This window comes from Symphalangus syndactylus, chromosome 19 (genome assembly GCF_028878055.3).
Source record: "Symphalangus syndactylus isolate Jambi chromosome 19, NHGRI_mSymSyn1-v2.1_pri, whole genome shotgun sequence".
Lineage (NCBI taxonomy): Eukaryota > Metazoa > Chordata > Mammalia > Primates > Hylobatidae > Symphalangus > Symphalangus syndactylus.
This window is the reverse complement of record NC_072434.2, coordinates 74,135,472-74,158,327: the sequence shown is the minus strand read 5'-3', so window position 1 is coordinate 74,158,327 and position 22,856 is coordinate 74,135,472. Positions and strand designations below refer to the sequence as shown.

Here is a 22,856-nt window from a genome sequence, read left to right as displayed (position 1 = left end):
GCAGGAGAACTCACATCAATATCCATGTGGAATTACTTCTCTTCTCAAGACAGTGCCGGAGAGAGCAGACTGACCAAAAACCTCAGTGAGCTATGTTAAGTGAATGATGTTGGCCTCAGAGACCCTGTCTGTCATTCAGAGCCATGCTCACATGTCACTTCTAATAACCTCTGTGGTTCCTCTGGCTAAAGTCATTTCCTTCCTCAGGACTTCTCAGTTACTTTATCCATACCTGAAAGTATGTGCAACTTTTTCCTTCTGTAAACAATTAACTTACAAGATGCTTAGGGACAGGGTCTCCCTCTGTCCCCTTCTTGCACAGGTCCCCTCTCCTCCAGCATGGAGCCTCACATGTGGAAGTCAGGTTTGTTGAATAAATTGGTACTTCAAGATCCGTAGTTGGAAATATTATTATAGACACATTGCTGAAGTTTTTTAAATTTGTTTTTGTTTTTTAATGTTTTGAAATCCAATTCTATTTTAGAAAAGCTTGAGTTGACTCCATCTGGATTAATAAGTATAGTCATCCTTCAGTATCCATAAAGGATTGGTTCCAGGACCCCTCCATGAATACCAAAATCCACAGATACTCAAGTCCCTGCCTGATAAGATGTGGTATAATATTTGGCATAGCAGGTTACAGCTACAGACATCCTCCTGTATTCTTTAAATCGTCTCTAGATTACTTATAATTCCTAATACAGCCTACATATCACCTCATTCACATGGATTCATCATAGTATTCAGCACCTGGTAAATTCAAAATTTGCTTCTTGGGACTTTGGTGTTTTTTTTCCCCAAATATTTTTGATTTGCAGTTGTTTGAATCCATGGATGTGAAACCCACAGATACAGAGGGCCGACTATAATTGTTAGCTATTTTGTGAGTTCATGTTTTTATGTAATATGACTTTATGACTTTCTTCTTCTTCTTTCTTCTTTTTTTTTTTTTTTTTGAGACAGGGTCTTTCTCCATCACCCAGACTGGAGTGCAGTGATGCAGTCACAGCTCACTGCAGCCTCAACCTCCCAGGCTCAAGTGATCCTCCATCTCAGCCTACCAAGTAGCTTGGACCACAGTCATGCACAACCACCTGGCTAATTTTTTTTTTTTTTTTTGCTTGTTATTCTTGTTAGAGGTGGGGTCTTACCATGTTGTCCAGGCTAGTCATGACCTCCTGGCCTCAAGTGATCCTCCCACCTTGGCCTCCCAAAGTGCTGGGATTACAGGTGTGAGCCACTGTATAACAGGACTTTCTTGTACTGAATTTATTTACTAGTGATTCTGGGGGAGAAAAAAATTGCTGGGATGCTTTAGGGTGATTACAAACTACTTTAATGGCTGTGTGTGGAGGTGGAGTTAGCAGTAATTTCTGCAGCTCAGCCCTGGTTCCCTTTCTTATATGCTCAGGCTACATTCTTCTCTCTTCTTTGTTCCTGGACTTTCTGTGCTCTTCCAAATGTTTTTCACCATGTGCTCCATTTCTTAATGGTTTCATCCTCCATCTTAGTAGCAGCAGTTACCTCAGCTCCCTCTTTTCATATACCTTCAAAGTCAAGGACCCAGGGCTCATTGACATTGCCATAGGAAGAGAGTGCTAGGACAGTAACAACCTGAGGATGCTCTCAAAGGAGTGGTTCCTGACTTCCTCTGAAACACTAACAGAAGCCCAGTCAGCAGCCTGCCATCACATATTTCAGGGTCAGATCCACCCATTCTTCCTTCCCTTCAAACTCCTCAGAGATACCCTTGACCAAAAAACAGGGCCAGTTGATGGCCTTGGTATAGAATACTAACTGCCTTATTGTTCGAGTAGGGGAGTCCATTTATAAGGCCTCTGTCCCACTGTAGAGAATTCCTTCTGAACATGCCGTCCCAGCCACTTAAAAAATCTGCTTCCCTGCCTCCTTTGGAACCAGGGAGCAGTAATTCTTGCTGTTGTTGATAGAAAGTAGGAATGAACAATATTAAACAGTCTTCCAGAACTTTGCTCGTGTAAGTTGTCTTAGTTTCAGTAGAATAGCTTATTAGGAGAAAGTGTTGTTGCTGGAAAACCACCAGGAAAAGTGAGAAACATGAAATATGATTATCAGAAGATTTTGTCCTAGATTTTTCCATTAATTGAGTAATCTGAAGAATTCTTTTTTCAGCAGACATTTAGTGAACATCTGCTATAGGCCAAGCGCTGAAAAGTTCTAGAGATAGCTACAATTTGACCCTAGCTCTGAGAAGCTAAGTGTTCTAATTGGGAAGTGAGGCAGGTAAGTCAGTGATTGTAGAAGAGCTTGAGGTAGTAAGTTCTGTGAGGGGGGAGGTTCAGTGATAGCAGAAAAGATCATCCAAATTAGGCTGGCAAGCCAAGGAAGGCTCCCCAAAGGCCTTGTGACTCCTGACATATAGTTGGAGGTCACTAAATAGTTGAAAGAGTGAGCTAAGTTGCAAAGGAACCATTAGATGTTTACCAGGGAACAAATTGGAGGAGGGTATCCAAGTTTTCAAATGTGAATTTTAGAAAACTCAGTCTGGTGGCAGTATTGATAAGGCAGCCCAGATTAGAATGGAGGAAACTAGTTAAAAGATGCGGTCCAGTGAGAAGTGGGGACAGCCTCAGTTGAGGAAGTGGTAATGGGAGTGGAGAGGAGAGAATAAATTTTAGGAATCTGTAGGACTTAGTGACAGAATAACTAAAGGTGGGGGCAAGAAGAAGGAGGAGGAGTCCCGCCCTTGCATGCAGGCTTGCAGCAGGTCCTTGCTTCTGGCTGTCTCTTCCTTCTCCTGGAGTAGGTTGGCTTTCCTCTCACCTGTGTTTCCCTTTCTATGTATTTCCTGTTATGGCTCCCTCAGTCCTGCCACATTCGTCACCATTTCTCCATCCATATTCCATTGTCCAAAATGCATTCATGTTTCATTCAGGACACGGTTAAAGGTGGCTTTCCTTGGTTTTTAGCCACCTTCTTTCCCCAGAGTTCCCCACTCCTCTTGTAAACAGCAGGAGAATGGTTTCTGTGTTCTGTTTTTAGAAAGCATAAACTCACAGATTGGAGATTAAGTGTGTGTTTACATACTGAATATTGAGACTCTAGCCTTGTTTCCCCTGCACCAATTCATATGCCTGGAATACTGCAGCCAGGCACACATGCTCCGAGAAGGCAAGTAAACGATCCTTCCCTGGTGAGTCCAACTTGCCCAAGAAGAAAGATGAAAAGACAGTGATGTTGGGACATTGCTCACCCTGGTCACCCTGGAGGATGAGCCTCACCACCCAGAGTGCCTCACTGTAAGACAGCCAGGGGCATTGAACCCTAGAAGAAACATATTTCATAAGAAGGGCAGATGGAAAGAAACAGAAGAAAACTTCAAAAATACCTTGTTTCAAATACTTAAGATTCAAAAAGCATAGCCTGTTTGGGGAAAAAAGAGAATGTTGAGATCAAAAAAGTTATCAATTAGATACATGATAGTAAAAAATAAAAACTCATTAGGTATTATAAGTCATCTAGGGGGAAATAATCAGTAGAAGGGCTGAAAGGTGAGGAAGGCTTTCAGAAAATAGAGCAAAAAGACAAAGAAATGGAGTAATAGGAGAAAAAAATTAAAGCATTGGTTCAGGATATCCCACCTTGAAATTGTAGGAGTCTCGGAAGATAGGGAGTTATCAAAATGATTCCAGAAAACTTCACAGAACTAGAAGACATGAATTTCCAGATTGAAAGGGCCCACTAAGTGCCCAGCACAGTGGTTGACAATGAACCCACACCAAGGCACCTGTGAAATGTCAGAACATAGGGTCAAACATTTCCTGATGAATCTCATGAATTTATGTACCTGTCCTCTCTCATTCACCTTGTCCTGTGCTTTATGCCTTTCCTTCCCTGGCCCTCATTTATTGGGCTTCAGGAGGGAGAGGAGAGAAACAAGTGTCATCAGTCTGTCGTATTTAACCAGGACCGAGCATGCTTTGGAAACCTGCTGAAATGTCAGTTGCTGTGCATGTGCGCACAACACCTTCCTCCACCCATCCTGCCACATACTGGGTTAATAATCGTCTCTGTTTCCCGTCCTAACTTGTGTATCTTCTTCTCTTTAGTGCAATCAGAATCTGGTTGTGCCAACATAGTGTCTGCAGCCCCTTGCCAGGCAGAACCCCAGCAATATGAAGTACAGTTTGGACGACTGCGGAATTTTCTCACTGGTAAGTACTCAGCTCTAGAACCTTTTCTTATTAAGAAAACAGAGTAATACAGACCAACTCTGGGCACACTGCTTGTGAGTTAGCCCTGCTCCACAAGGAGCAGTAAAAAGAAAAATAAAAAAAATAGAGTAATGCAGATTTCCCTCAGAACCAACTATATTCCACAATTGGTGTGAGGTACTAGGGATTCGAAGGTACTCTTAACACAGTTCTTGCATTCAAACTTATGGTCCGTTGGAATTCCTGAAGAGTTCAATCATGAGGTTTAAGTTGACAAGGGCAGAGCTCTGCGTGTTTTGTTCACTGTTTCATTCATGGCCTTCAGCACAGTGACTTGTGACTTGTATTGAATAAGTAAAAACTGTCAGCTGTGCTGAGAACCATCCTTAAATACAGCACATTTGAAATGTACATTATATCTCTACTAATAATATAGTACATTTCACAATGGTCTTTGCCCCTTATTTCCAAAAGTGCAAGTAAATAGTCCTTATGAATGAACAGGCAAAAATACTAGAAGTTGTTGTTTAGACCAGTTTGTGAGTGGCAGATACTGTACCACATATTAGGTAAAAATAAAAAAGATACTGTACCACATATTAGGAAGAAAAACATTAAGAGCCCCAGAAGATAAATCGGAAAGGGATGTGAACATAAAAATTTACACCAGGATAACTCACTTTAGCAATCAACCGAGTGTATTAATACTTCACTGCAAAAATCATGGCAATTCTGTAACAAAATTATGCCATTGAGTTTATTTTATTATACACCTATGCTTCAGTGATTAAAAAAATACAAAAATGTATGTAATGTCATTAGGGTCATCTGAGTGTCACTCATAATGGAAATAAGTCATGTCCATGACAAGAGCCATCTCACTGTCATGAGTCAGAATATACCACTATTAAAATTATACATTTGGTGATTTACTTTTGTGTCTGTTTTCCTCATTAGACTATATGCTCCATGAGGGCAGGGACCATATCAATATATCTTAGGACAATATCTACCCTGGCATGTAGTCAGCACTTAACATAAATACAGGCTGAATGAGTGAAGGAGACAGGCTCAAAGAAGCCAGATAATTTGCTTCTTTTTCTTTTGTTTGAGATAGGGTCTTGTTCTGTTGCCCAGGCAGGAGTGCAGTGGCATGATCATGGCTCACTGCAGCCTCGACCTTGTGAGATCAAGTGATCCTCCCATCTTGGCCTCCTGAGTAGCTGGGACCACAAGCATGTGCCACCACACCTCGCTAATTTTTTTTAATTTTTTTGTAGAGACAGAGTCTCACTGTGTTGCCCAGGCTGATTTCAAACTCCAGGCCTCAAGCAGTCCTCCTATCTTGGCCTCCCAAAGTGCTGAGATTGTAGGCACAAGCCACCACACCCAGCCAAGACATTTCTTTCTACACCAGCTTCCCCACCACTAGTATGGTGAAAATAAATCTGTCATGGAGAGATTAATATCATATTTTTTTAACTGAGTAAAATAACTTTCTAAAAACTGAGTTAAATTTTTCTGAAAGTTGCTTAAAACCTCAGAAACCAATGCCAATGATAAAAAATATCCCTAAGTTCTCACCTCTCAATGAAAGAAACTCTTATTATAAATTCAGTTTTTCTTTTTTTATCCTTAGTGGAAATTGATCACTGCACTGAAATATTTAACATTTATATGATATGCAGAATTAATGGAACTTCCTTTTTTTCCAAACATAATAGACTCATTTTACTAAAGCCTTAATCTTCATGATTTTTTGTTTTTGTAACTATTATTCTCCACTTATGAATTCTATCACCCAACAACCATAAAACTGATAAGATAACCCCACTAGAGGGTTTTATTTTGTAACCCTTATTTCCTGTAATATTTTGACCATTTTCTCCAACTGTAGACTATAGTAAATATAGATTCTTTGCTTTAAAATACTAACCATTATGGGGGCCAGGTAAAACTAGGATAACTCTATGTGTGTGTAAGGCCAGGTTTATTATTTTGGTTTATAGATTGATTACTTTATACTCATTGTTTACCATTAAAAATTATTACCACTAGAATTGTTTGGCCAGAACTTTACATTTCAAAAGATTATAATCTATCAACCATTTCCTTTAAGTTCTTACTTTGTTTCTGAACTGAGAAAGTTGTCTGTTATTTTGTCTGTAATTTGATTCTTTAATCCTTTGGTTTAAAGGATCATTATTTAAAAGGGGTTAATATATATTGATCACTTTGGACTGCTGCTCCTGGAATATTTTTCTCTACCCTCAGGTCTCTGAAGAGCGGTTAACCAAATTAAATGAATAGTTATTTCCTGAGCACCAAGATAAAGTATCAGATATACTCATTAATCTATTTTAGAAGCAGTCCCAACATAAAAACACTATAGGTAAAAGTTTTTACATAAAATGTGAATATCACAGAAGCACTTCACAGACCAGCATGAGATCAATTGCTGAATTATATAGAAATTGCATTCAGAATGAAAGGAGAAAGTGATTTGGTTGGGGGTAGTCAGAGAAGGCTTTAGTGAGCAGGAGGTAGGCTTTAAGTCAGCACTTGAAGGATGGATTGAGTTTCAGTAGACTGGAAGAGGAGGAGGAAGAGGAGTGATTTGGGTAAGAAATAACATGAGGAAAAAGGCAGACTTGACGATTGTACAGGAACAACTAAGGCTTTGTTGAGAATGGGGCTTTCAGACTGGAGATCAATGAATATTAGTTTGAAAGCAGTTTGTAAAATTATTCGTAAGAGGAATGGCAGGGAGACTGATCATTAATTAAAGTGCTTGGCAGGCTTGAGAAATGAGGTGAGAAAGGACCAGAATTTGACAGCATTGTGGAATTGGAAGGCAGGAGCTTTATTTCATAGTTAAATTACCAAGGTGGAATCTCCAAGGCTCAGGAGTAAAGGAGGAAGAAGAGGTGACGATGGCTCAGGCTTTAAGACTGGAGTGGAGATGAAGGTTTATTGAAAATAAGTCAGAAGGGGTTGTGTTTTTTAAATTGTCATGACAGTGGCATCCTACTGCATAGCTTGCAGTGGGAAATTTGAGGCAAGGATTTAGGAGAAAGATAAAGACTTGTGATAAAGAACATGTAGCATCAGCTACATGGAGATGCAAATTAAAGTCTTAAGAAATGATAAAATCTCAAAGGAAGATACTAGGGAAAGATGTAAGAGTATCTATGTCTGTATCCACCTGAATGTATTTTTCCTCCACAGGTTGTCTGTAGATGAGAGGTTCTGTGAGCTCACCTATTGCTGTAGGTCCTTTTCTTCAGGAGGTGTAGTGGGAAGAACACAGACTTTGGAGTCAAGCAACCTCTGGATTTGAACCAGGGCCAGCTGCGCCTCTTAAACATGATCATGGATGTAAAGTACCTGGCTCCTAAGAGGCACACACCCAGTGTTAATTCTTTAAAGTGAAATGAGCATTTGAGGATTGACAGGAGGAAGAGGAACCAAAAAGGGAGTGATGACAGGACCAAGTAGTGTGGAGTTTCAGAATAAAGGACGGAGTGCTAGTCAATAGAGCCAAACCTTGAGGAAAGGTAGAGGAGAATGAGGACCGACAGGATTAGTTTTGTTTAATTTAGTATCCTTTTTACTACTAATTTCCATGAACTCATGAAAAACTCCATTGTTCTCTCATTTACCACCAGTAGAGTTGGGCACCAGGTAGGCATTCATTACATTTCAGTGGGTAGATAGAAGGAAGAAAAAGTGTACTTTCAGAGGATATGTTTGTTACTTTTGCAGTTAGAAAAAAATATATTTTAAGTGAGTACACTTTCAGTAAAATATAGAGTATATTATGATTGCAAGGGAATAATTAAAAATGGGAGTTAGAATTCTGAATCTCACCTTCTTCCAAATTGATCAATTTTTTTGTTTTATACCCAGCACACTGTTCTCTTCAGACAAGAGAGCAATTAGGCAATTTTGAACCTATGAGCTGAAGCAACAGTGAATTTCAGTAAGTTTTAAAGTAGTACATCACTATTTCTTGATAGCTAGGTGTTTTTCTAAACTTACTCAATTAAAATGCCTCTCATTTTAGAAAATGAGCCTGAAATTTTGTTTCTAAGGAGTTGAAAACAATCCTTCATCCCAATAAAATACAAAGGAAAAAGAAATACCAAAATCTAGTCCCAGTTCTCCAAAGAAACAGAGCCAAGAGCCAGCAGGATGGATATGTAGAGGTTTACTTTAAGGAATTGTTTCATGCAATTATGGAGGCTTGGCACATTCAAAATCAGGGCGAGCCAGCAGGCTGGAGACCCAGGAAAGAGTTAGTGTTGCAGTTCAAATCCAAAGGCTCTCTGCTGGCAGAATTCCTTCTACCAGGGGAAGATGAGTGTTTTTCTATTAAAGCCTAAACTGATTGATTGTTTGGATGAGGCCCACTCACTTTATGGAAGGTAATCTGCTTTACTCAAAGTCTACTGACATAAACGTGTTAATCTCATCTAAAAAAAAAGAAAAAAAATACCTTCACAGAAAGAAACATTTAAAATAATGTTTGACTGAATATCTGTATACCGTGCCTGCCCCACAGTTTGACATGTAAAAGTAACCTCGCAAGTCCACTCCTTATTAACTTGGCACCATATGCATCTCCTTATTCCATACTTAATCTCTAAATAAAGAGAATAACAAGTTCATACTTCCACCTAACCTAATAAAATTATCCTGTGTACAACCAAAAAACACACTAACCTTTTCCCCGGAGGAGGATGCAAAGTCCTTGGATGATGTTTACTCCTCTCTGTGATATTCCCTAATTTTGATACGGTGAGGTAAAGTTAACAATACTTAAATACTATGATATGGAGTCAGTAATCTGGCTGGGCACAGTGGCTCACACCCTTAATCCCAGCACTTTGGAAGGCTGAGATGGGTGGATCACTTAAGGTCAGGAGCTCAAGACCAACCTGGCCACCATGGTGAAACCCCATCTCTACTAAAAAAAAAAAAAAAAAAAAAAATACAAGAATTAGCTGAGCGTGGTGTGACATGCCTGTAGCTACTCAGTAGGCTGAGGCAGGACAATCCCTTGAACCCAGGAGGCAGAGGATGCAATGAGCCGAGATCGTGCCACTGCACTCCAGCCTGGGTGACGGAGCGAGGCTCCATCTCAAAAAAATAAAGTTAGTAATCCGATGTTATGTGATAAGGGAACAAGAAAGGAAAGAATACAAAGATATTTGCTTTTTATATATCTATATATAGATATTCACACCCAAACATTCGTAACAAAATAAGACATACTATTAAAGTCCTCGTTTCTGTAGCTGGTCACATGGTGGTTGCTGGTATTCATGGTTGCCTCCTTCCACTACCTATTCTGTATTCCTTTTGCACTCATCTCGCAACCTGATCATGGTTTACCTGGTTGGGTGACCCAAAGCTTCATTCGTCAGGGGTGTGGGCCATTCATAGTCCTGTATGGATTGTTGTCATTTTTATTGACTGTAATCACAGGGCAGGATACAGAGATGTCCTAAGGGATCTCCTTAAGCCAGACATACTCCTCCTTACCTCCATTGTGTAGCAGTTCCAATTCCTCTTGGGCAGGATCAGTTACCCCAGCCAATACTGTAACTCCCTTCCTTGCCTATTGATTCAGAGGTGTGAGGAGCCCAAAGTGGCTGAGTGGCTGTCTTAACTTCCAGTTCAGTGGAATGATTGTAATTTTTCATCCTCTAAATAATGTATTTGAGTAGGGATACATTTATTCTAAAATGCATATTATGAATATTATGCAGCAGATTCATTCACCTTGTGATAAAGTGAAATAGGGTGTTAAGCAGAAATAACATGCAGATATCTTTTATCATCAAATTAGGGAGCAAGATTCTCTGATGCAGTATTCCTCAGTCTTAAACCCTGTATTGATGCCTTTTCATGAAAAAAAAAAAAAAATGCTACCAGAACATAAGTGCTGACCTAAAACATTTTTATTTTAATTTATTTAAATATGTACAAACATTACACTAGATCTAAAACCTTTATGCTTATTATATTTCTTTATGAAACCCAGACTCATTACAGATAAGGGACAAGCAAAACCTCAAAAGCAGTAAAGTTGAAAATAACACTGAGTGAATGTAACGGATGATTTTGCCAGAACTAACTTGCTACTGCAAGCAGGCATCTGGACAGCACTGGTGACTGTGACACGGGCTGGTCTCAGCTCCTTGGGGGGGCTTCTGCCCTGCAGTGGCCCTGCTCTCTCCCCACTGTGTATGAATCACCTCGAAAGCTTTGCTCCCTCACAGCATGCCTTGAGCGCTTACTTAGGTGTCAAATATACCTCTGTTCTTTTCTCATTCGCCCATGAATTCAAGCTGTACACCTTTTAAGTAACGTTCTCTGTCTTACAGTGTCATGGCGCTAAACTCCCAAATTAGTAAGTAGTTGAGTCTTAATGACGTAAAATGGTCTTATTTGTAAATTTTCACTGCAAGAGAGAATTTAACTTGTTAACCAACAAAATCAAAATGAATATGCTGACGAGACAATTGTTAATGATGGCTGTCATGTTAACATAGGACACGCCAGCCTGTATAGCCAGACATGTTAATGAGCCCACTAAAATAAGTGCTTTGATTTTACTTGAGACAATGAATGCCAAAAGTAATCACAAAACACAAACTAGAGCACTAAAATCACTTGTCAGTACTCACTTGTTAAGCGGACATCCAGATAATTCTGAATATACTGTGTGTTGATTATTTTTTACATTATCATCAAGTTAAAAAATTGTGAAGAACTCAATCTTCCAAGAATATGTCTAAGTACCCTCAGATATCTGAGGTCCCCAATTTGAAGAAACACTAACGTATTGGGAAAAAATACTAAATCTTGAAGACCTGGGTACAAGCCACCGTATTGTTGTGAACTCTGGCAAGTCACTTAACCACTCTGGGCATTAAGTTCCTGAATTGTGCCCAACTTCAAGCCCTGATTTGCTGGACTTCAGAGCTCATGCTCTTTCTTCAATCAAAAAGCCTTTGAAATGCCAGAATCCTGTGTTGGGCTTATAGTTCATCAGTACTCTTAAAAAATGGGGTCCTGGCAAGAAAGCATTATATGATGGTGGTGATCCCCAGAAGGGATCACATTATTCTGTAAGATTATGCTGATCATAAAGCCTTCATTTTCTTTCATTATAGATTCTGATTCCCAGCATAGCCACGAAGTGATGCCTCTCCTCTATCCTCTCTTTGTCTACCTCCATCTCAACCTGGTCCAAAACGGTCCCAAGAGCACAGTGGAAAGTTTTTACAGCCGCTTCCATGGAATGTTTCTGCAGAATGCTAGCCAGAAGGATGTCATTGAGCAGCTACAGACCACTCAAACCATCCAGGACATCCTGTCTAACTTCAAGCTTCGAGCATTCCTAGATAACAAGTACGTGGTCCGTCTCCAAGAAGACAGCTACAACTACCTTATCCGCTACCTCCAAAGTGACAACAATACTGCCCTGTGCAAAGTCCTCACCTTACATATTCATCTTGATGTGCAGCCTGCCAAGAGAACAGACTATCAGCTGTATGCCAGTGGCAGCTCCTCCCGCAGTGAGAACAACGGTTTGGAGCCCCCTGACATGCCCAGCCCTATTCTGCAGAATGAGGCTGCCCTAGAGGTATTACAGGAGAGCATTAAGCGTGTCAAGGATGGGCCTCCCTCCCTCACTACCATCTGCTTCTATGCCTTCTATAACACAGAGCAGCTGTTGAACACTGCAGAAATCTCCCCCGATAGCAAGTTGCTTGCTGCTGGGTTTGACAACTCTTGTATAAAACTCTGGAGTTTACGATCCAAGAAGTTAAAATCAGAGCCCCATCAAGTAGACGTGTCCCGCATCCATTTGGCTTGTGATATTCTGGAGGAGGAGGTATGAGTACCATTTTTTTCTTCCCTGCACCCGCCTTCCTAATTTCCTTACAATGTCCTTACCAAACACGACATATCTTAGAATGGACTTAATTTTCCTTATCATACAGCTAAAGCCAGACTAATGCCATGTAACCTGTAGCCATTGAATTCCTGCCCATGCTTAACCTAAGATGCAAAAAGAATTTTTAGTAGCATTAACTTATTATTAATGAATGGTCAGTATTTATACTATGTGAAATGTGAAATGTGGATAACAACACTAAACCTTTAGCTAATACTGACTTTAGCTGAGATTTGCAGTAAATATACACTTATGTGTGTGCACATTTGCTCAGGTACAAATAATCGGTAGTGGAATAACTGAGTCGAAGGGCCTGCATTGTAAACTGTAATGAATATTATTTTCCCCACAGAAGGTTGTGCCATTTCACAGTCTCAGCAACAGTAGTAAGAACACTGGCATCCCTGCACCCTCACCACACTGGATGGTATCGGCTTTCTGAGGCCAATGCATATCCTGTGGCTCAATGTACCCCAGGGTGTTCCCAGACCTCACTTGGAGAAGTAACACAGGAAGTAGAGTTGCCAGCTCCCCGCCGTCAGTCAGTGTTCAATCTTGTTTGGCTTGTAACCGTTTAGGACAGTCATTGAAAAGGGAGGCGCAGCTTGGGTTTCAGGTCACCAAAAATCACTACCTTAGAAAAAATGTGGGCCAAGGAAGATAGAAATTAAACTTCACAGAATTAGCTTTTCTTTAGAGTGGTCCTGAAAGAGCTGTGGGCCAAAATATTTTTGTCTTATCACCACTGAAATTCAGGTAGCTCTGCCTCACATTACTTTGGATGGAAAATTCTTTATACAATGTTGAATAATTAAGGGGCAAAAAAAATCACTCTAATTAAATTACAGTTAATGATAAGGATGTCAAGAATATTGGGTGCCGTAAATTAAACCATTGTTTTCCTGTTCCTGTTTTCTGAGTCCACTTCCAGTTAGGATGGCCTTTGAATTTTTGATTCTTGCAACCAAGACAGTATAATTGAAGGATTTCTTTATGATGAGTGAAGAGTCTAGATTCCCGTGTAGAAGCTTTAATTTCTAGAATTTTATAGTACTCGCCAAAAGATTTTTTATTACATTTGTATTTGAATTTTCAAACATCTCTTTTCCTTGGAGACAGTTCCCTTTTTGGGAGTTCTTCTGATAAAACTGAGGAATACTGCCTGCATTTGCTTTCAATTTTCTGTAAATACAAAAAAAAAATTACACTGACCTTATTAGCTTTGATGATACAGAGTTTGGAGATTATTCTGTGCATTAAAAATTCATATTAAGGAAGATAGCATTATGACATCTGATAACAGTAGACCAAAATAAAACATTTTAAGACTCTGGCCACTACTGATAACTAGCGCTGTGACTTGTCCTATGTATATTTCCGGGTATGAGAAGTGTATCTGAAGACTCAGAAGTGAGGAACTGCATGCAGAATTCCAGGAACTAAAAGAAATTAAGTATGGCTGGAGTTAGAAGAGGGGCCAAGACAGGAAATGATGTAGTAACACTGTCTTATATGAGCAATTATGGTGGCCAAACTAGGGTAGTGGCAGTGGCAAAGGAGACATGGATGGACCAGAGAAGAGCTCGGTTATTCAATTACTGTAGGGGATAAGGGAGAGCAAGCATCAAGGGTGACGTTTGTGTTTCAGGCTTAAACAGTTGGATGTCCATCAAGAAGAGAGCAAAAGACGTCATTGGAATGGTGGTTTTGTTTAAGCATTTCTGGCTTTCCATCGTTCATACTGAAAGTACTGTAGATGCTAGCTAACCTCTGCCCTTTTTAAGAATAAATTTTTTTTTGAACTGAAGAAGTAAAGCTGAGATTCTCCTATTCTGTTGTTGAGGGGCTTCCTGTGTGGGATTTCTGCATGCCTGCCCATTTTATCACAGCAATTTAGGAAGTTTTCTTTTTGGTTTCTGACAACAAGCATTTGGGGGGAAAGCCAGGCATAAATTAGTTATGATAGTTGGTGCTTAATGTTTCTCCAGTGAAAATTTGGGCTTTTCTTTTTCCCTTGTAGAATGCATAATTAAAACAGACTATTATTTTGAAATGAAATATTGAATATTAAAAAAATAAAAGAGACTCTTTTTTTTTTCTCTTTTTTTTTTTTTTTTTTTGAGACGGAGTCTCGCTCTGTCGCCCAGGCTGGAGTGCAGTGGCGCAATCTCGGCTCACTGCAAGCTCCGCCTCCCAGGTTCACGCCATTCTCCTGCCTCAGCCTCTCTGAGTAGCTGGGACTACAGGCGTCCGCCACCACGCCCGGCTAATTTTTTTGTATTTTTTAGTAGAGACGGGGTTTCACCGTGGTCTCGATCTCCTGACCTCGTGATCCGCCCACCTTGGCCTCCCAAAGTGCTGGGATTACAAGCGTGAGCCACCGCGCCCAGCCTGAGACTCTTAATACAGGAGCCACAAACTCACATACCTAGAGAAACCAAACAGGTAAAAGCAAGTGGTGAAGCCACATGGATTAATGAGATGATAGAAAGTATAAAATCACTATGTAAGTCAGATTAAAAAGCCAGCTTGCACTCTGCTTTCATCTTTTTGAAGCAATAACTATTACATAAATCAGTGAATACAGTATTTCAACAGTATTTGAAACGGTGTTCACACCCAGCAATTCCACTTCTAGACATATATCCAAGAGAATGGAAAACATGTGCACACAGGCACTTGTACATGAATATTCATGGAAGCATTATTCACAATAGCCAAAAAGTGGAAACAGTCCAAATGGCCATCAAGATGAATGAATAAATAAAATGTAGTGTGTGCATGCAGTGGATATTATTTGCCCATAAAAAGAAATGAAGCACTGATGCAGGCTGCAACATGGATGAACTTGAAAACTTTATGCTATGTGAAAGAAGCCAGTCATAAAAGGCCACCTATTGTTATTCCTTTCATAGGAAATATCCAGATAGGCACATCCATAGAGACAGAGAGGAGAGGAGGGGTTGCCAGGGGCTGGGCAAGGAGAATGAGAGTGACCGCTAATGGGTGTGGCATTTCTTTGTGAGGTAATGAAAATGTTCTGGATTAGATAGTGGTGATCATTGCACAACTCTGTGAATGTACTAAAAATTATTGAATTGTACACTTTGAAAGAATTATATAGTATGTAATTATATCTCAGTTTAAAAACACACACACAGGAAAACAGTAGCCAAAATCTTTTATGTAAGCATAAAATTTTCTCTGTTTATTATGCCAAATAAAACAATTCACAGCACTGTCCTGTAGCTTCTGTTGTCTCCCACTTGAAGATCATCTAGGTTAACCTTTGGAAAGGTGTTAAGTGGCATAGCAGTCCCTTGCTTTTTACCTTGGTATGAGCAGCCCTCCTCCTGTTTCAGACACTGAGATGAAGAGTGAAACCTTCATTCTCCACCTTTTGTTCTATATGAAATGGAGATAGAAATGATATCCGGCTGGGTGCCGTGGCTCACGCCTGTAATCCCAGCACTTTGGGAGGCTGAGGCAGGTGGATCACAAGGTCAGGAGTTCAAGACCAGCCTGGCCAAGATGGTGAAACCCCATCTCTATTAAAAATACAAAAATAGCTGGGCGTGGTGGCAGACACCTGTAATCCCAGCAACTCAGGAGGCTGAGGCAGGAGAATCGCTTGAACCCAGGCAGCAGGGGTTGCAGTGAGCCGAGACCACGCCACTGCACTCCAGCCTGGGCGATAGAGTGAGACTCCGTCTCAAAAAAAGAAATGATATCCAACCTTTACCCCTGTTGACTGATACGTATGTATTTTTAATATTTGAGCAACATGGCAAAACCGCAGAGATACCAAACCAAGGATTTGCTCTTCTTTCTTTTCAGCTATGTGTATGCAGCTACCCTCATCACTACCAGCACCTGCCTCCTTAACCCCGCAATAAAACAGCTGTGTGCAATTCATTTATATGTCTGGTTGTTTTCCCTCCAATCTGGTCTTCTTTAGGTTTGAAAAGTAAAGAAGGCAACATTTAGCAGCAGTACTCAATTCTATAATCTGTGTATCAAATTGTCATTTAGATTAATGCTATGCAATGGGAATATGATGTGAGCCATATAGTAATTTAAATTTTTCTAGTAGCCACATCTAAAAGGGTTAAAAACTTGTTAAAATTAATTTTAATGATGTATTTCATCCAAACTAATAATGAACAAATTATTTCAGCATGCAATATAAAAAATTATTCATGAAATCTGTTACATACATCTCTTTCGGGCCTAAGTTTTAGAAATCTGATATGTATTTTACACGAACAGCACATGTCAATTCATGCTAGCCAGTATCCAACTTTTCTGTTCTAGTTCAGGCTGCTGTCATCTCCCATGTAGATAGCAGTGATTCACTTGCTTCCAAGTCTAATACACTCACAAGTCCAGCCAGATTTAATGTCTTCCTGTTCCACCGACAGCTAATTAGAGAATAGATGGAGGCTGAATTCCAGACCCCAAGAAAGGACCTCTGGTCTGGGGGAAACGTGAGTGTGAGCTCTGAGGTAGTTGGAGCCTCAGAGTCCGGGAGCAGATAGCCATAACAAATCTGAGGTTCTAGGGACTCCATAGTCCAGAGCAGGGGCAGCAAACTACAGCACAAGGGTGCATGAGATGATACTTGATCTCTTTACTTTTCTTTTTAAATTTCTATTTCATGTGTGTTTCATAATGTACATAATAAGATTTATTACATGAATATGCTTTACAAATTAAACATTTCTGTTTGGGATGCATACCCAATTACTGTGGAGTATTCAGGCCGAATCATAGGGTATGGTATTATCCTGTCGGCAGGAGAGAGAAGTGAAAACCCATGGGGTTGGGCCCTTGTAAATCAGCTGCTCGACTGCACTGAGGCCCGTGTGGGACTGGTTGAGCCACACAGAAAATGTGGCTGGGTTATTTTAAGCTGTGGTCCTGGCAGAGGGCTGACAGTGATAGCCAGCAGGAACATTCTGGTTTCTCCATTCCTTGGTCTACAGAGTCAGCTGGACACGTTTCCACCAGCCTGGGACAATCATCAGGATCCCTGGGGAGCACCAGCTGTACTCCCAGCCCATGCTTCTAGCCCATGCGCCTCCATCTCCAATTGTGATGCCTTCATCACTGAGGAGGTGAAGGCCACTTCCATAGCTTCTTGTTCCAAATGAAGACCACTTAGACCTCGGAGGCAGTAACATGTCCTTTAGTTCACAGTTAACTTTCACAGGATCTTTGTTTAATTCATCTGGTGTCATTTTTGTTCCCAGTCTTTATATAAACTTTCTGGTGTAGAGCAGTGAGTCATTCTTGAAATTTTAAAGTGTTGTTGTAACTTCTTTGGAAAGGAAAATTACTAATATTCTTGGTAGCACTCAGTAGACCCTTAAGCTCCCAAATACTTAATGTATTTTTAATGTTGAGTGTTCCGAATAGCCATTGTGAATATTCATGAACATCAGTGTTTATTTTCTCTCAACTTTTTCTTAAATATGTACACATGGGAGGCATTCATTTTATTTTGAATTTAACCATTTTCAAGTAGAAAAAAAAGGGTGCCCTTTTCTTATACAAGAACGGAAGGCTGCCACAATGAACCAACAAAGCTGACCGGTTTGGGGATCTTCATCGTACTCCTTTCTTCTGGTGTTTAATTAAAACCCATTTTAATTGATGAATTCTGGGACGGAAGAGACAGCTGTAGTTTTGAGGAGTTTATCTGTGTGGGAATAAAGGGAAATGAATTTTGAAAACAGATGGTATACTTGTGGGGAGGGGACCAGGAAAGGGGACTCTTTCTGAGTACCATTAGTTGCTGTCTTTTCTGTCGTCACACACAGGAAATTATTTTAAAGAATCACATGAATCACTTGGCTTTGCTTAAAGCACTTCTGAATCCACACCTTGTTTTGTTACTTTGGGGAAGATGTTTTTTGAGACCCTCCAGAAAGTCACTTGAAAAACTTCATTCTTACTTATTTTTAAACACCAAGCACTTTGTGGCTGGTCACTAGGCAGGGGGAATTGTGATTTGCTAGTAACTGTACCTTTCTAGCTTACTGTTAATTCTTAAACATCCAGGTTTTATTTTGGCTAAACTCCTCTGATAGTTCTGGGTTTTGTTTGTTTGCGTTTGTTTTTGTTTTGGGGTTTTTTTGGCACAGGGTCTCGCTCAGTCCCCCAGGCTGGAGTGCAGTGGTGCCATCACAGTTCACTGCAACCTCAACTTCCCAGGCTCAAGTGAGCCTCCTACCTTAGCCTCCCAAGTGTCTGGGACCACAGGCATGCGCCAACATGCCCAGCTAAATTTTTTAATTTTTTTGGTAAAGAGTCTCCTTATGTTGCCCAGGCTGGCCTCCCAACTCCTGAGCTCCAGTGATCCTCCTGCCTGGGCCTCCCAAAGTGTTGGGATTACAGTGCGAGCCACCATGCCTGAACCAATAGTTGTGTGTTAATCTTGAAGTGAGGCTGGGCGCCGTAGCTCACGCCTGTAATTCCAGTACTTTGGGAGGCCAAGGCAGGCGGATCACCTGAGGTCGGGAGTTCAAGACCAGCCTGACCAACATGGAGAAACCCCATCTCTACTAAAAATACAAAATTAGCAAGGCATGGTGGCATATGCCTGTAATCCCAGCTACTTGGGATGCTGAGGCAGGAGAATCGCTTAAACCCAGGAGGCGGAGGTTGTGGTGAGCCGAGATCACACCATTGCACTCCAGCCTGGGCAACAAGAGCGAAACTCCGTCTGAAAAAAAAAAAAAAAATCTTGAAGTGATACTACATCTGCCTTCATGTGTTGCTGCGTCCATCATTAACCCCCATCATGGGAGTAAGGAACATGTCAGGACTTGACAAAATATTGTCAGTTAAACGGAGTAAAAACAGCAGTATGGCTTATAAAGCAGCTAAAACTGATGGATGAAGGCAATGCCCATAGAATAGAACAATCTAAGAGCCTCACATAAATTCAAAAGTAAATATTTTCAAATGGCACGCATCAGAACTAACCATACTAGCTATCCTCAATCAAAGGGTAAGGTCCACAGTCATTACTGTGTAATGGCCTTGCATTTCTGTATCTTTTAATCCGATATAGTCTGAACTGCAAGGTGAATTTAAGGGGAGCAATTTTTAAGTCGTAAGAGACTTTTATTCCGTTATGAGTTATCTTCCTGGGGTAGCGTTCAAGGGCAAGGCCACTGTCATTTGCTGGATAGATGCTATTTCCCAAGCAGTCTCAGTTCTGTACTTTTTTTTCTCCTGGACTTGTTTTCCTTGTCAGACCACTGAACATATTTTTGTGTGTTTCTTTTCCCACCCCACCCCAATGTTCCCAGGATGATGAGGATGATAATGCAGGCACAGAGATGAAGATACTGCGGGGACACTGCGGACCAGTGTACAGCACGAGGTTCCTCGCGGACAGCTCAGGGTTGCTCTCTTGTTCTGAAGACATGTCCATCAGATACTGGGATCTGGGGAGTTTCACCAACACTGTGTTGTACCAAGGACATGCCTATCCTGTGTGGGATCTGGACATCAGTCCATATAGCCTGTACTTCGCCAGTGGGTCCCACGACCGCACCGCCAGGCTGTGGTCATTTGATCGGACGTACCCGCTGAGGATATATGCAGGACACCTGGCAGATGTGGACTGTGTCAAATTCCACCCTAATTCAAACTACTTGGCCACGGGCTCAACCGACAAGACCATCCGGCTGTGGAGCGCTCAGCAGGGGAACTCGGTGAGGCTTTTCACAGGCCACCGTGGCCCCGTGCTTTCTCTCGCCTTTTCTCCCAACGGTAAGTACTTGGCGTCTGCTGGCGAGGACCAGCGGTTGAAGCTGTGGGACTTGGCCTCTGGGACCCTTTATAAAGAGCTGAGAGGCCACACAGACAATATCACCAGCCTCACCTTCAGTCCAGACAGCGGCTTGATTGCCTCTGCCTCCATGGACAACTCGGTGCGCGTCTGGGACATCAGGAACACTTACTGCAGTGCACCTGCCGACGGCTCCTCCAGCGAGCTCGTGGGCGTGTACACCGGGCAGATGAGCAACGTCCTGAGCGTGCAGTTCATGGCCTGTAACCTTCTTCTGGTGACTGGAATTACACAAGAAAATCAGGAACATTAATTTTTTAACTTTGTTGGAACGGACTGGGGTAACAGTGGAAAGCCTCCAGTTGCAATCCTTCAATGAGCTGAGATTGAATCATTGACTGTGAAAGAGCCCCCTCCTCCCCTCTCTCCTGGGCCCTCATTCCGGGCAGGTCCCACTTCACTCAGCCCCCCAGTGTCGAAGGCCAAGGTTGGAGAGGGGAACAGAAGAGAGGCAATGATGAGTGACCAAGAATTAGGATGCCCTGGAGGTCACTCACAAGTCCTCATGGAGACCCTGCTGTGACCTCGCGCATGCGAGCACCTTCCTGTCTCTGTCTCATTTTCCCCATCTGACCGGGGCTGGGTTTGGTTAGAGGGCGGCTGTAGAGCACCCTCAGGAGAAGTGGCGCCGCAGGGGTCACGCATGGTCCAGCCCTCGGGTGGGAGGGAAGTCCTTGTTGGCAGAGGGATGCGGGGCGGGAACGAGGAAAGGGGAGGGCATGATCCTGGCAAATAGTCTTTCCTTTTCCGTAATTACAGAGAACCAGGATTTTTTTAATTATTGTTATTATAATTATAATTATTATTATTATTGAGATGAGGAAACCTAGCACTGGCAGAGGGCACCTTCTCTGCTTTTAATCTTTCAGGTTTGACTCCTGGCACTGGCTTTGATACTTGGAATTTTGAGGTTCAGGGAATTCAGAGAATTTGGTAGCACAGTGTATTGGGAGAAAGGGAAATTTCAGGTGACAGATTGATCACCCTGGCTGACATGTTTCTGGAAGTGGGTGGGTGGGTTTGATTGAGAACATTTTGGGCTCCTGCAGTGATGGTGGGAAAGAAAAATTCTTTCCATAGCTGCACTTCTCTTAATAATTCTCTCCCCTCAAAAGAAAGATTATGATAAAGAATAATTTGGAGTAATGAGTAACAAGATAGAATTAGAAAAATGTTGAATTTCTGAATGACCATTCAGAGGTGTGGCTTTTTCCACGTCTTTTTCTCCTGCAATGAACTGCACCCACGTCCTGCACTGCAATACCAGTCTAATGAACACTTTGTGAAACGAACTGTAAGTATGTACGCACGCATATCAAACTATGCTCTGAGGATAAAGCAAGTTCTAATTTGTGGAAAAAGGATTAAATATTTCTGTTTTCTGAAAAGAGTTATTTTGTATTTTGTTTTCTATTAAAATGTATTTAGTTTCAAAAAAAAAAGTGTTGGCATCTCATTTCAACTCTGAGGACAGGCGGGTGCGTGCTGTGTCCTGGGATGGTGTGCCTCTCACCTCTCGTCAGGGCAATAACCCGTCGGTTACCTAGGCCACGCTGTCCCCAACGAAGGTGCATTTTTATCTATTCTTGGGTTCTGTTCAGCTTACTTTGAATCATGATTCCCTTAGTATTCACTTGGATTATTGATGGCATTTAATGCTGTTTGTACATCCAAGATTGATAGTTGCTGACTGGAGACCACATATTTCACTCTCTAGTCATTTGATGAGATCCTACTTCACACTTCCTTCAAAGACCCCACTATAAAACCTCCAAGGGGCGTAAGAACTGGGCTGTTTAATAAACTCAAACTATGTATGGAACAATTCCAGATAAAGGACTCGTTCAAAGTAAAGTGAACTTCAAAACATAATTTTCTCGGCCGAATGTAGTGGCTCACACTTGTAATCCCAGCACTTTGGGAGGCCAAGGCAGGCAGATCACCCAAGGTCAGGAGTTTGAGACCAGCCTGGCCAACATGGCAAAACCTCGTCTCTACTAAAAATACAAAAATTAGCTGGGTGTGGTGGCGGGTGCCTGTAATCCCAGCTACTCAGAAGGCTGAAGCAAGGAGAATCACTTGAACCTGGGAGGTGGAGGTTGCAGTGAGCCGAGATCGAATCACTGCACTCAAGCCTGGGAGACAGAGTGAGAATGTTTCAAAAAAAAAGAAAAAATAATTTTCTGACAAGGACACCAAGAATCATTAGGAAATTAAGTAGGAAGACTAGAATTCCATGCCAGTTTTTTTTGTTTTTACTTGAACCTACAATGCTGATTAATCAGAAATGTTTCTTATTTATAAAATCCATATATTTGAGACACTGGAAGAAGGGTCCTTTGGTAGTAGCCTGATGGCATCACCTTCCGTGTGTTCTCCATGTAAAGCCTAGAGTTCAAATGTATTCTGATCTGTAATAAGCAAACTCTTAGGTGAGATGCTGTGGTATATTACCAGAAACAACAAAATCTCTAAGTTGGACGGAATTATTCTCTGAAGTGAAAGTACATCTCTGACAGGATGATTTGGAAAGGTTTTGTGTGTGTGTGTGTGTGTGGGTTAGTGCAGAATCTCCATTAAACACAAACTATATGAGATTAGTCTTCGCCTCACCAGTCATGTCCATACCTTGTGATTTAACTTCAAGTTCTTAAGGAGCATAACTGACTTTGCATTTTTTTAAAGGAACATATTTTAATGTGGGATAATTTGACTTCATAGACTGCCCATCAGAAGTCTCCCAAGTTCCTAGAAGTATCAAGAGGGGTGTGTGCGTGTGTCTGTGTCCACTCGAGTGCTTGAGGGTGCGGTCACACTCTAGAGATTG

At 41.3% G+C, this 22,856-nt stretch overlaps 1 protein-coding gene across 3 annotated transcripts in view; it reads left to right on the top strand.

The window, feature by feature from the left end:
• The window catches only part of TAF5L (TATA-box binding protein associated factor 5 like), a 33,011-nt gene extending 11,540 nt beyond the window's left edge, over positions 1 to 21,471 (top strand). For 2 of the 3 annotated variants that reach the window (XM_055234070.2, XM_055234071.2), the window contains exons 3-5: positions 4,089 to 4,193; positions 11,378 to 12,102; positions 19,485 to 21,471. In XM_055234070.2, coding sequence (XP_055090045.1) covers positions 4,089 to 4,193; positions 11,378 to 12,102; positions 19,485 to 20,282 — 1,628 coding nt within the window. In that variant the 3' untranslated portion in view covers positions 20,283 to 21,471. Of the gene's footprint in view, positions 1 to 4,088; positions 4,194 to 8,102; positions 8,176 to 11,377; positions 12,103 to 19,484 lie in introns of those variants that run through there. The other variant, XM_063613996.1, reaches the window with a different exon arrangement.
• The last annotated feature ends 1,385 nt before the right edge of the window (positions 21,472 to 22,856 follow it).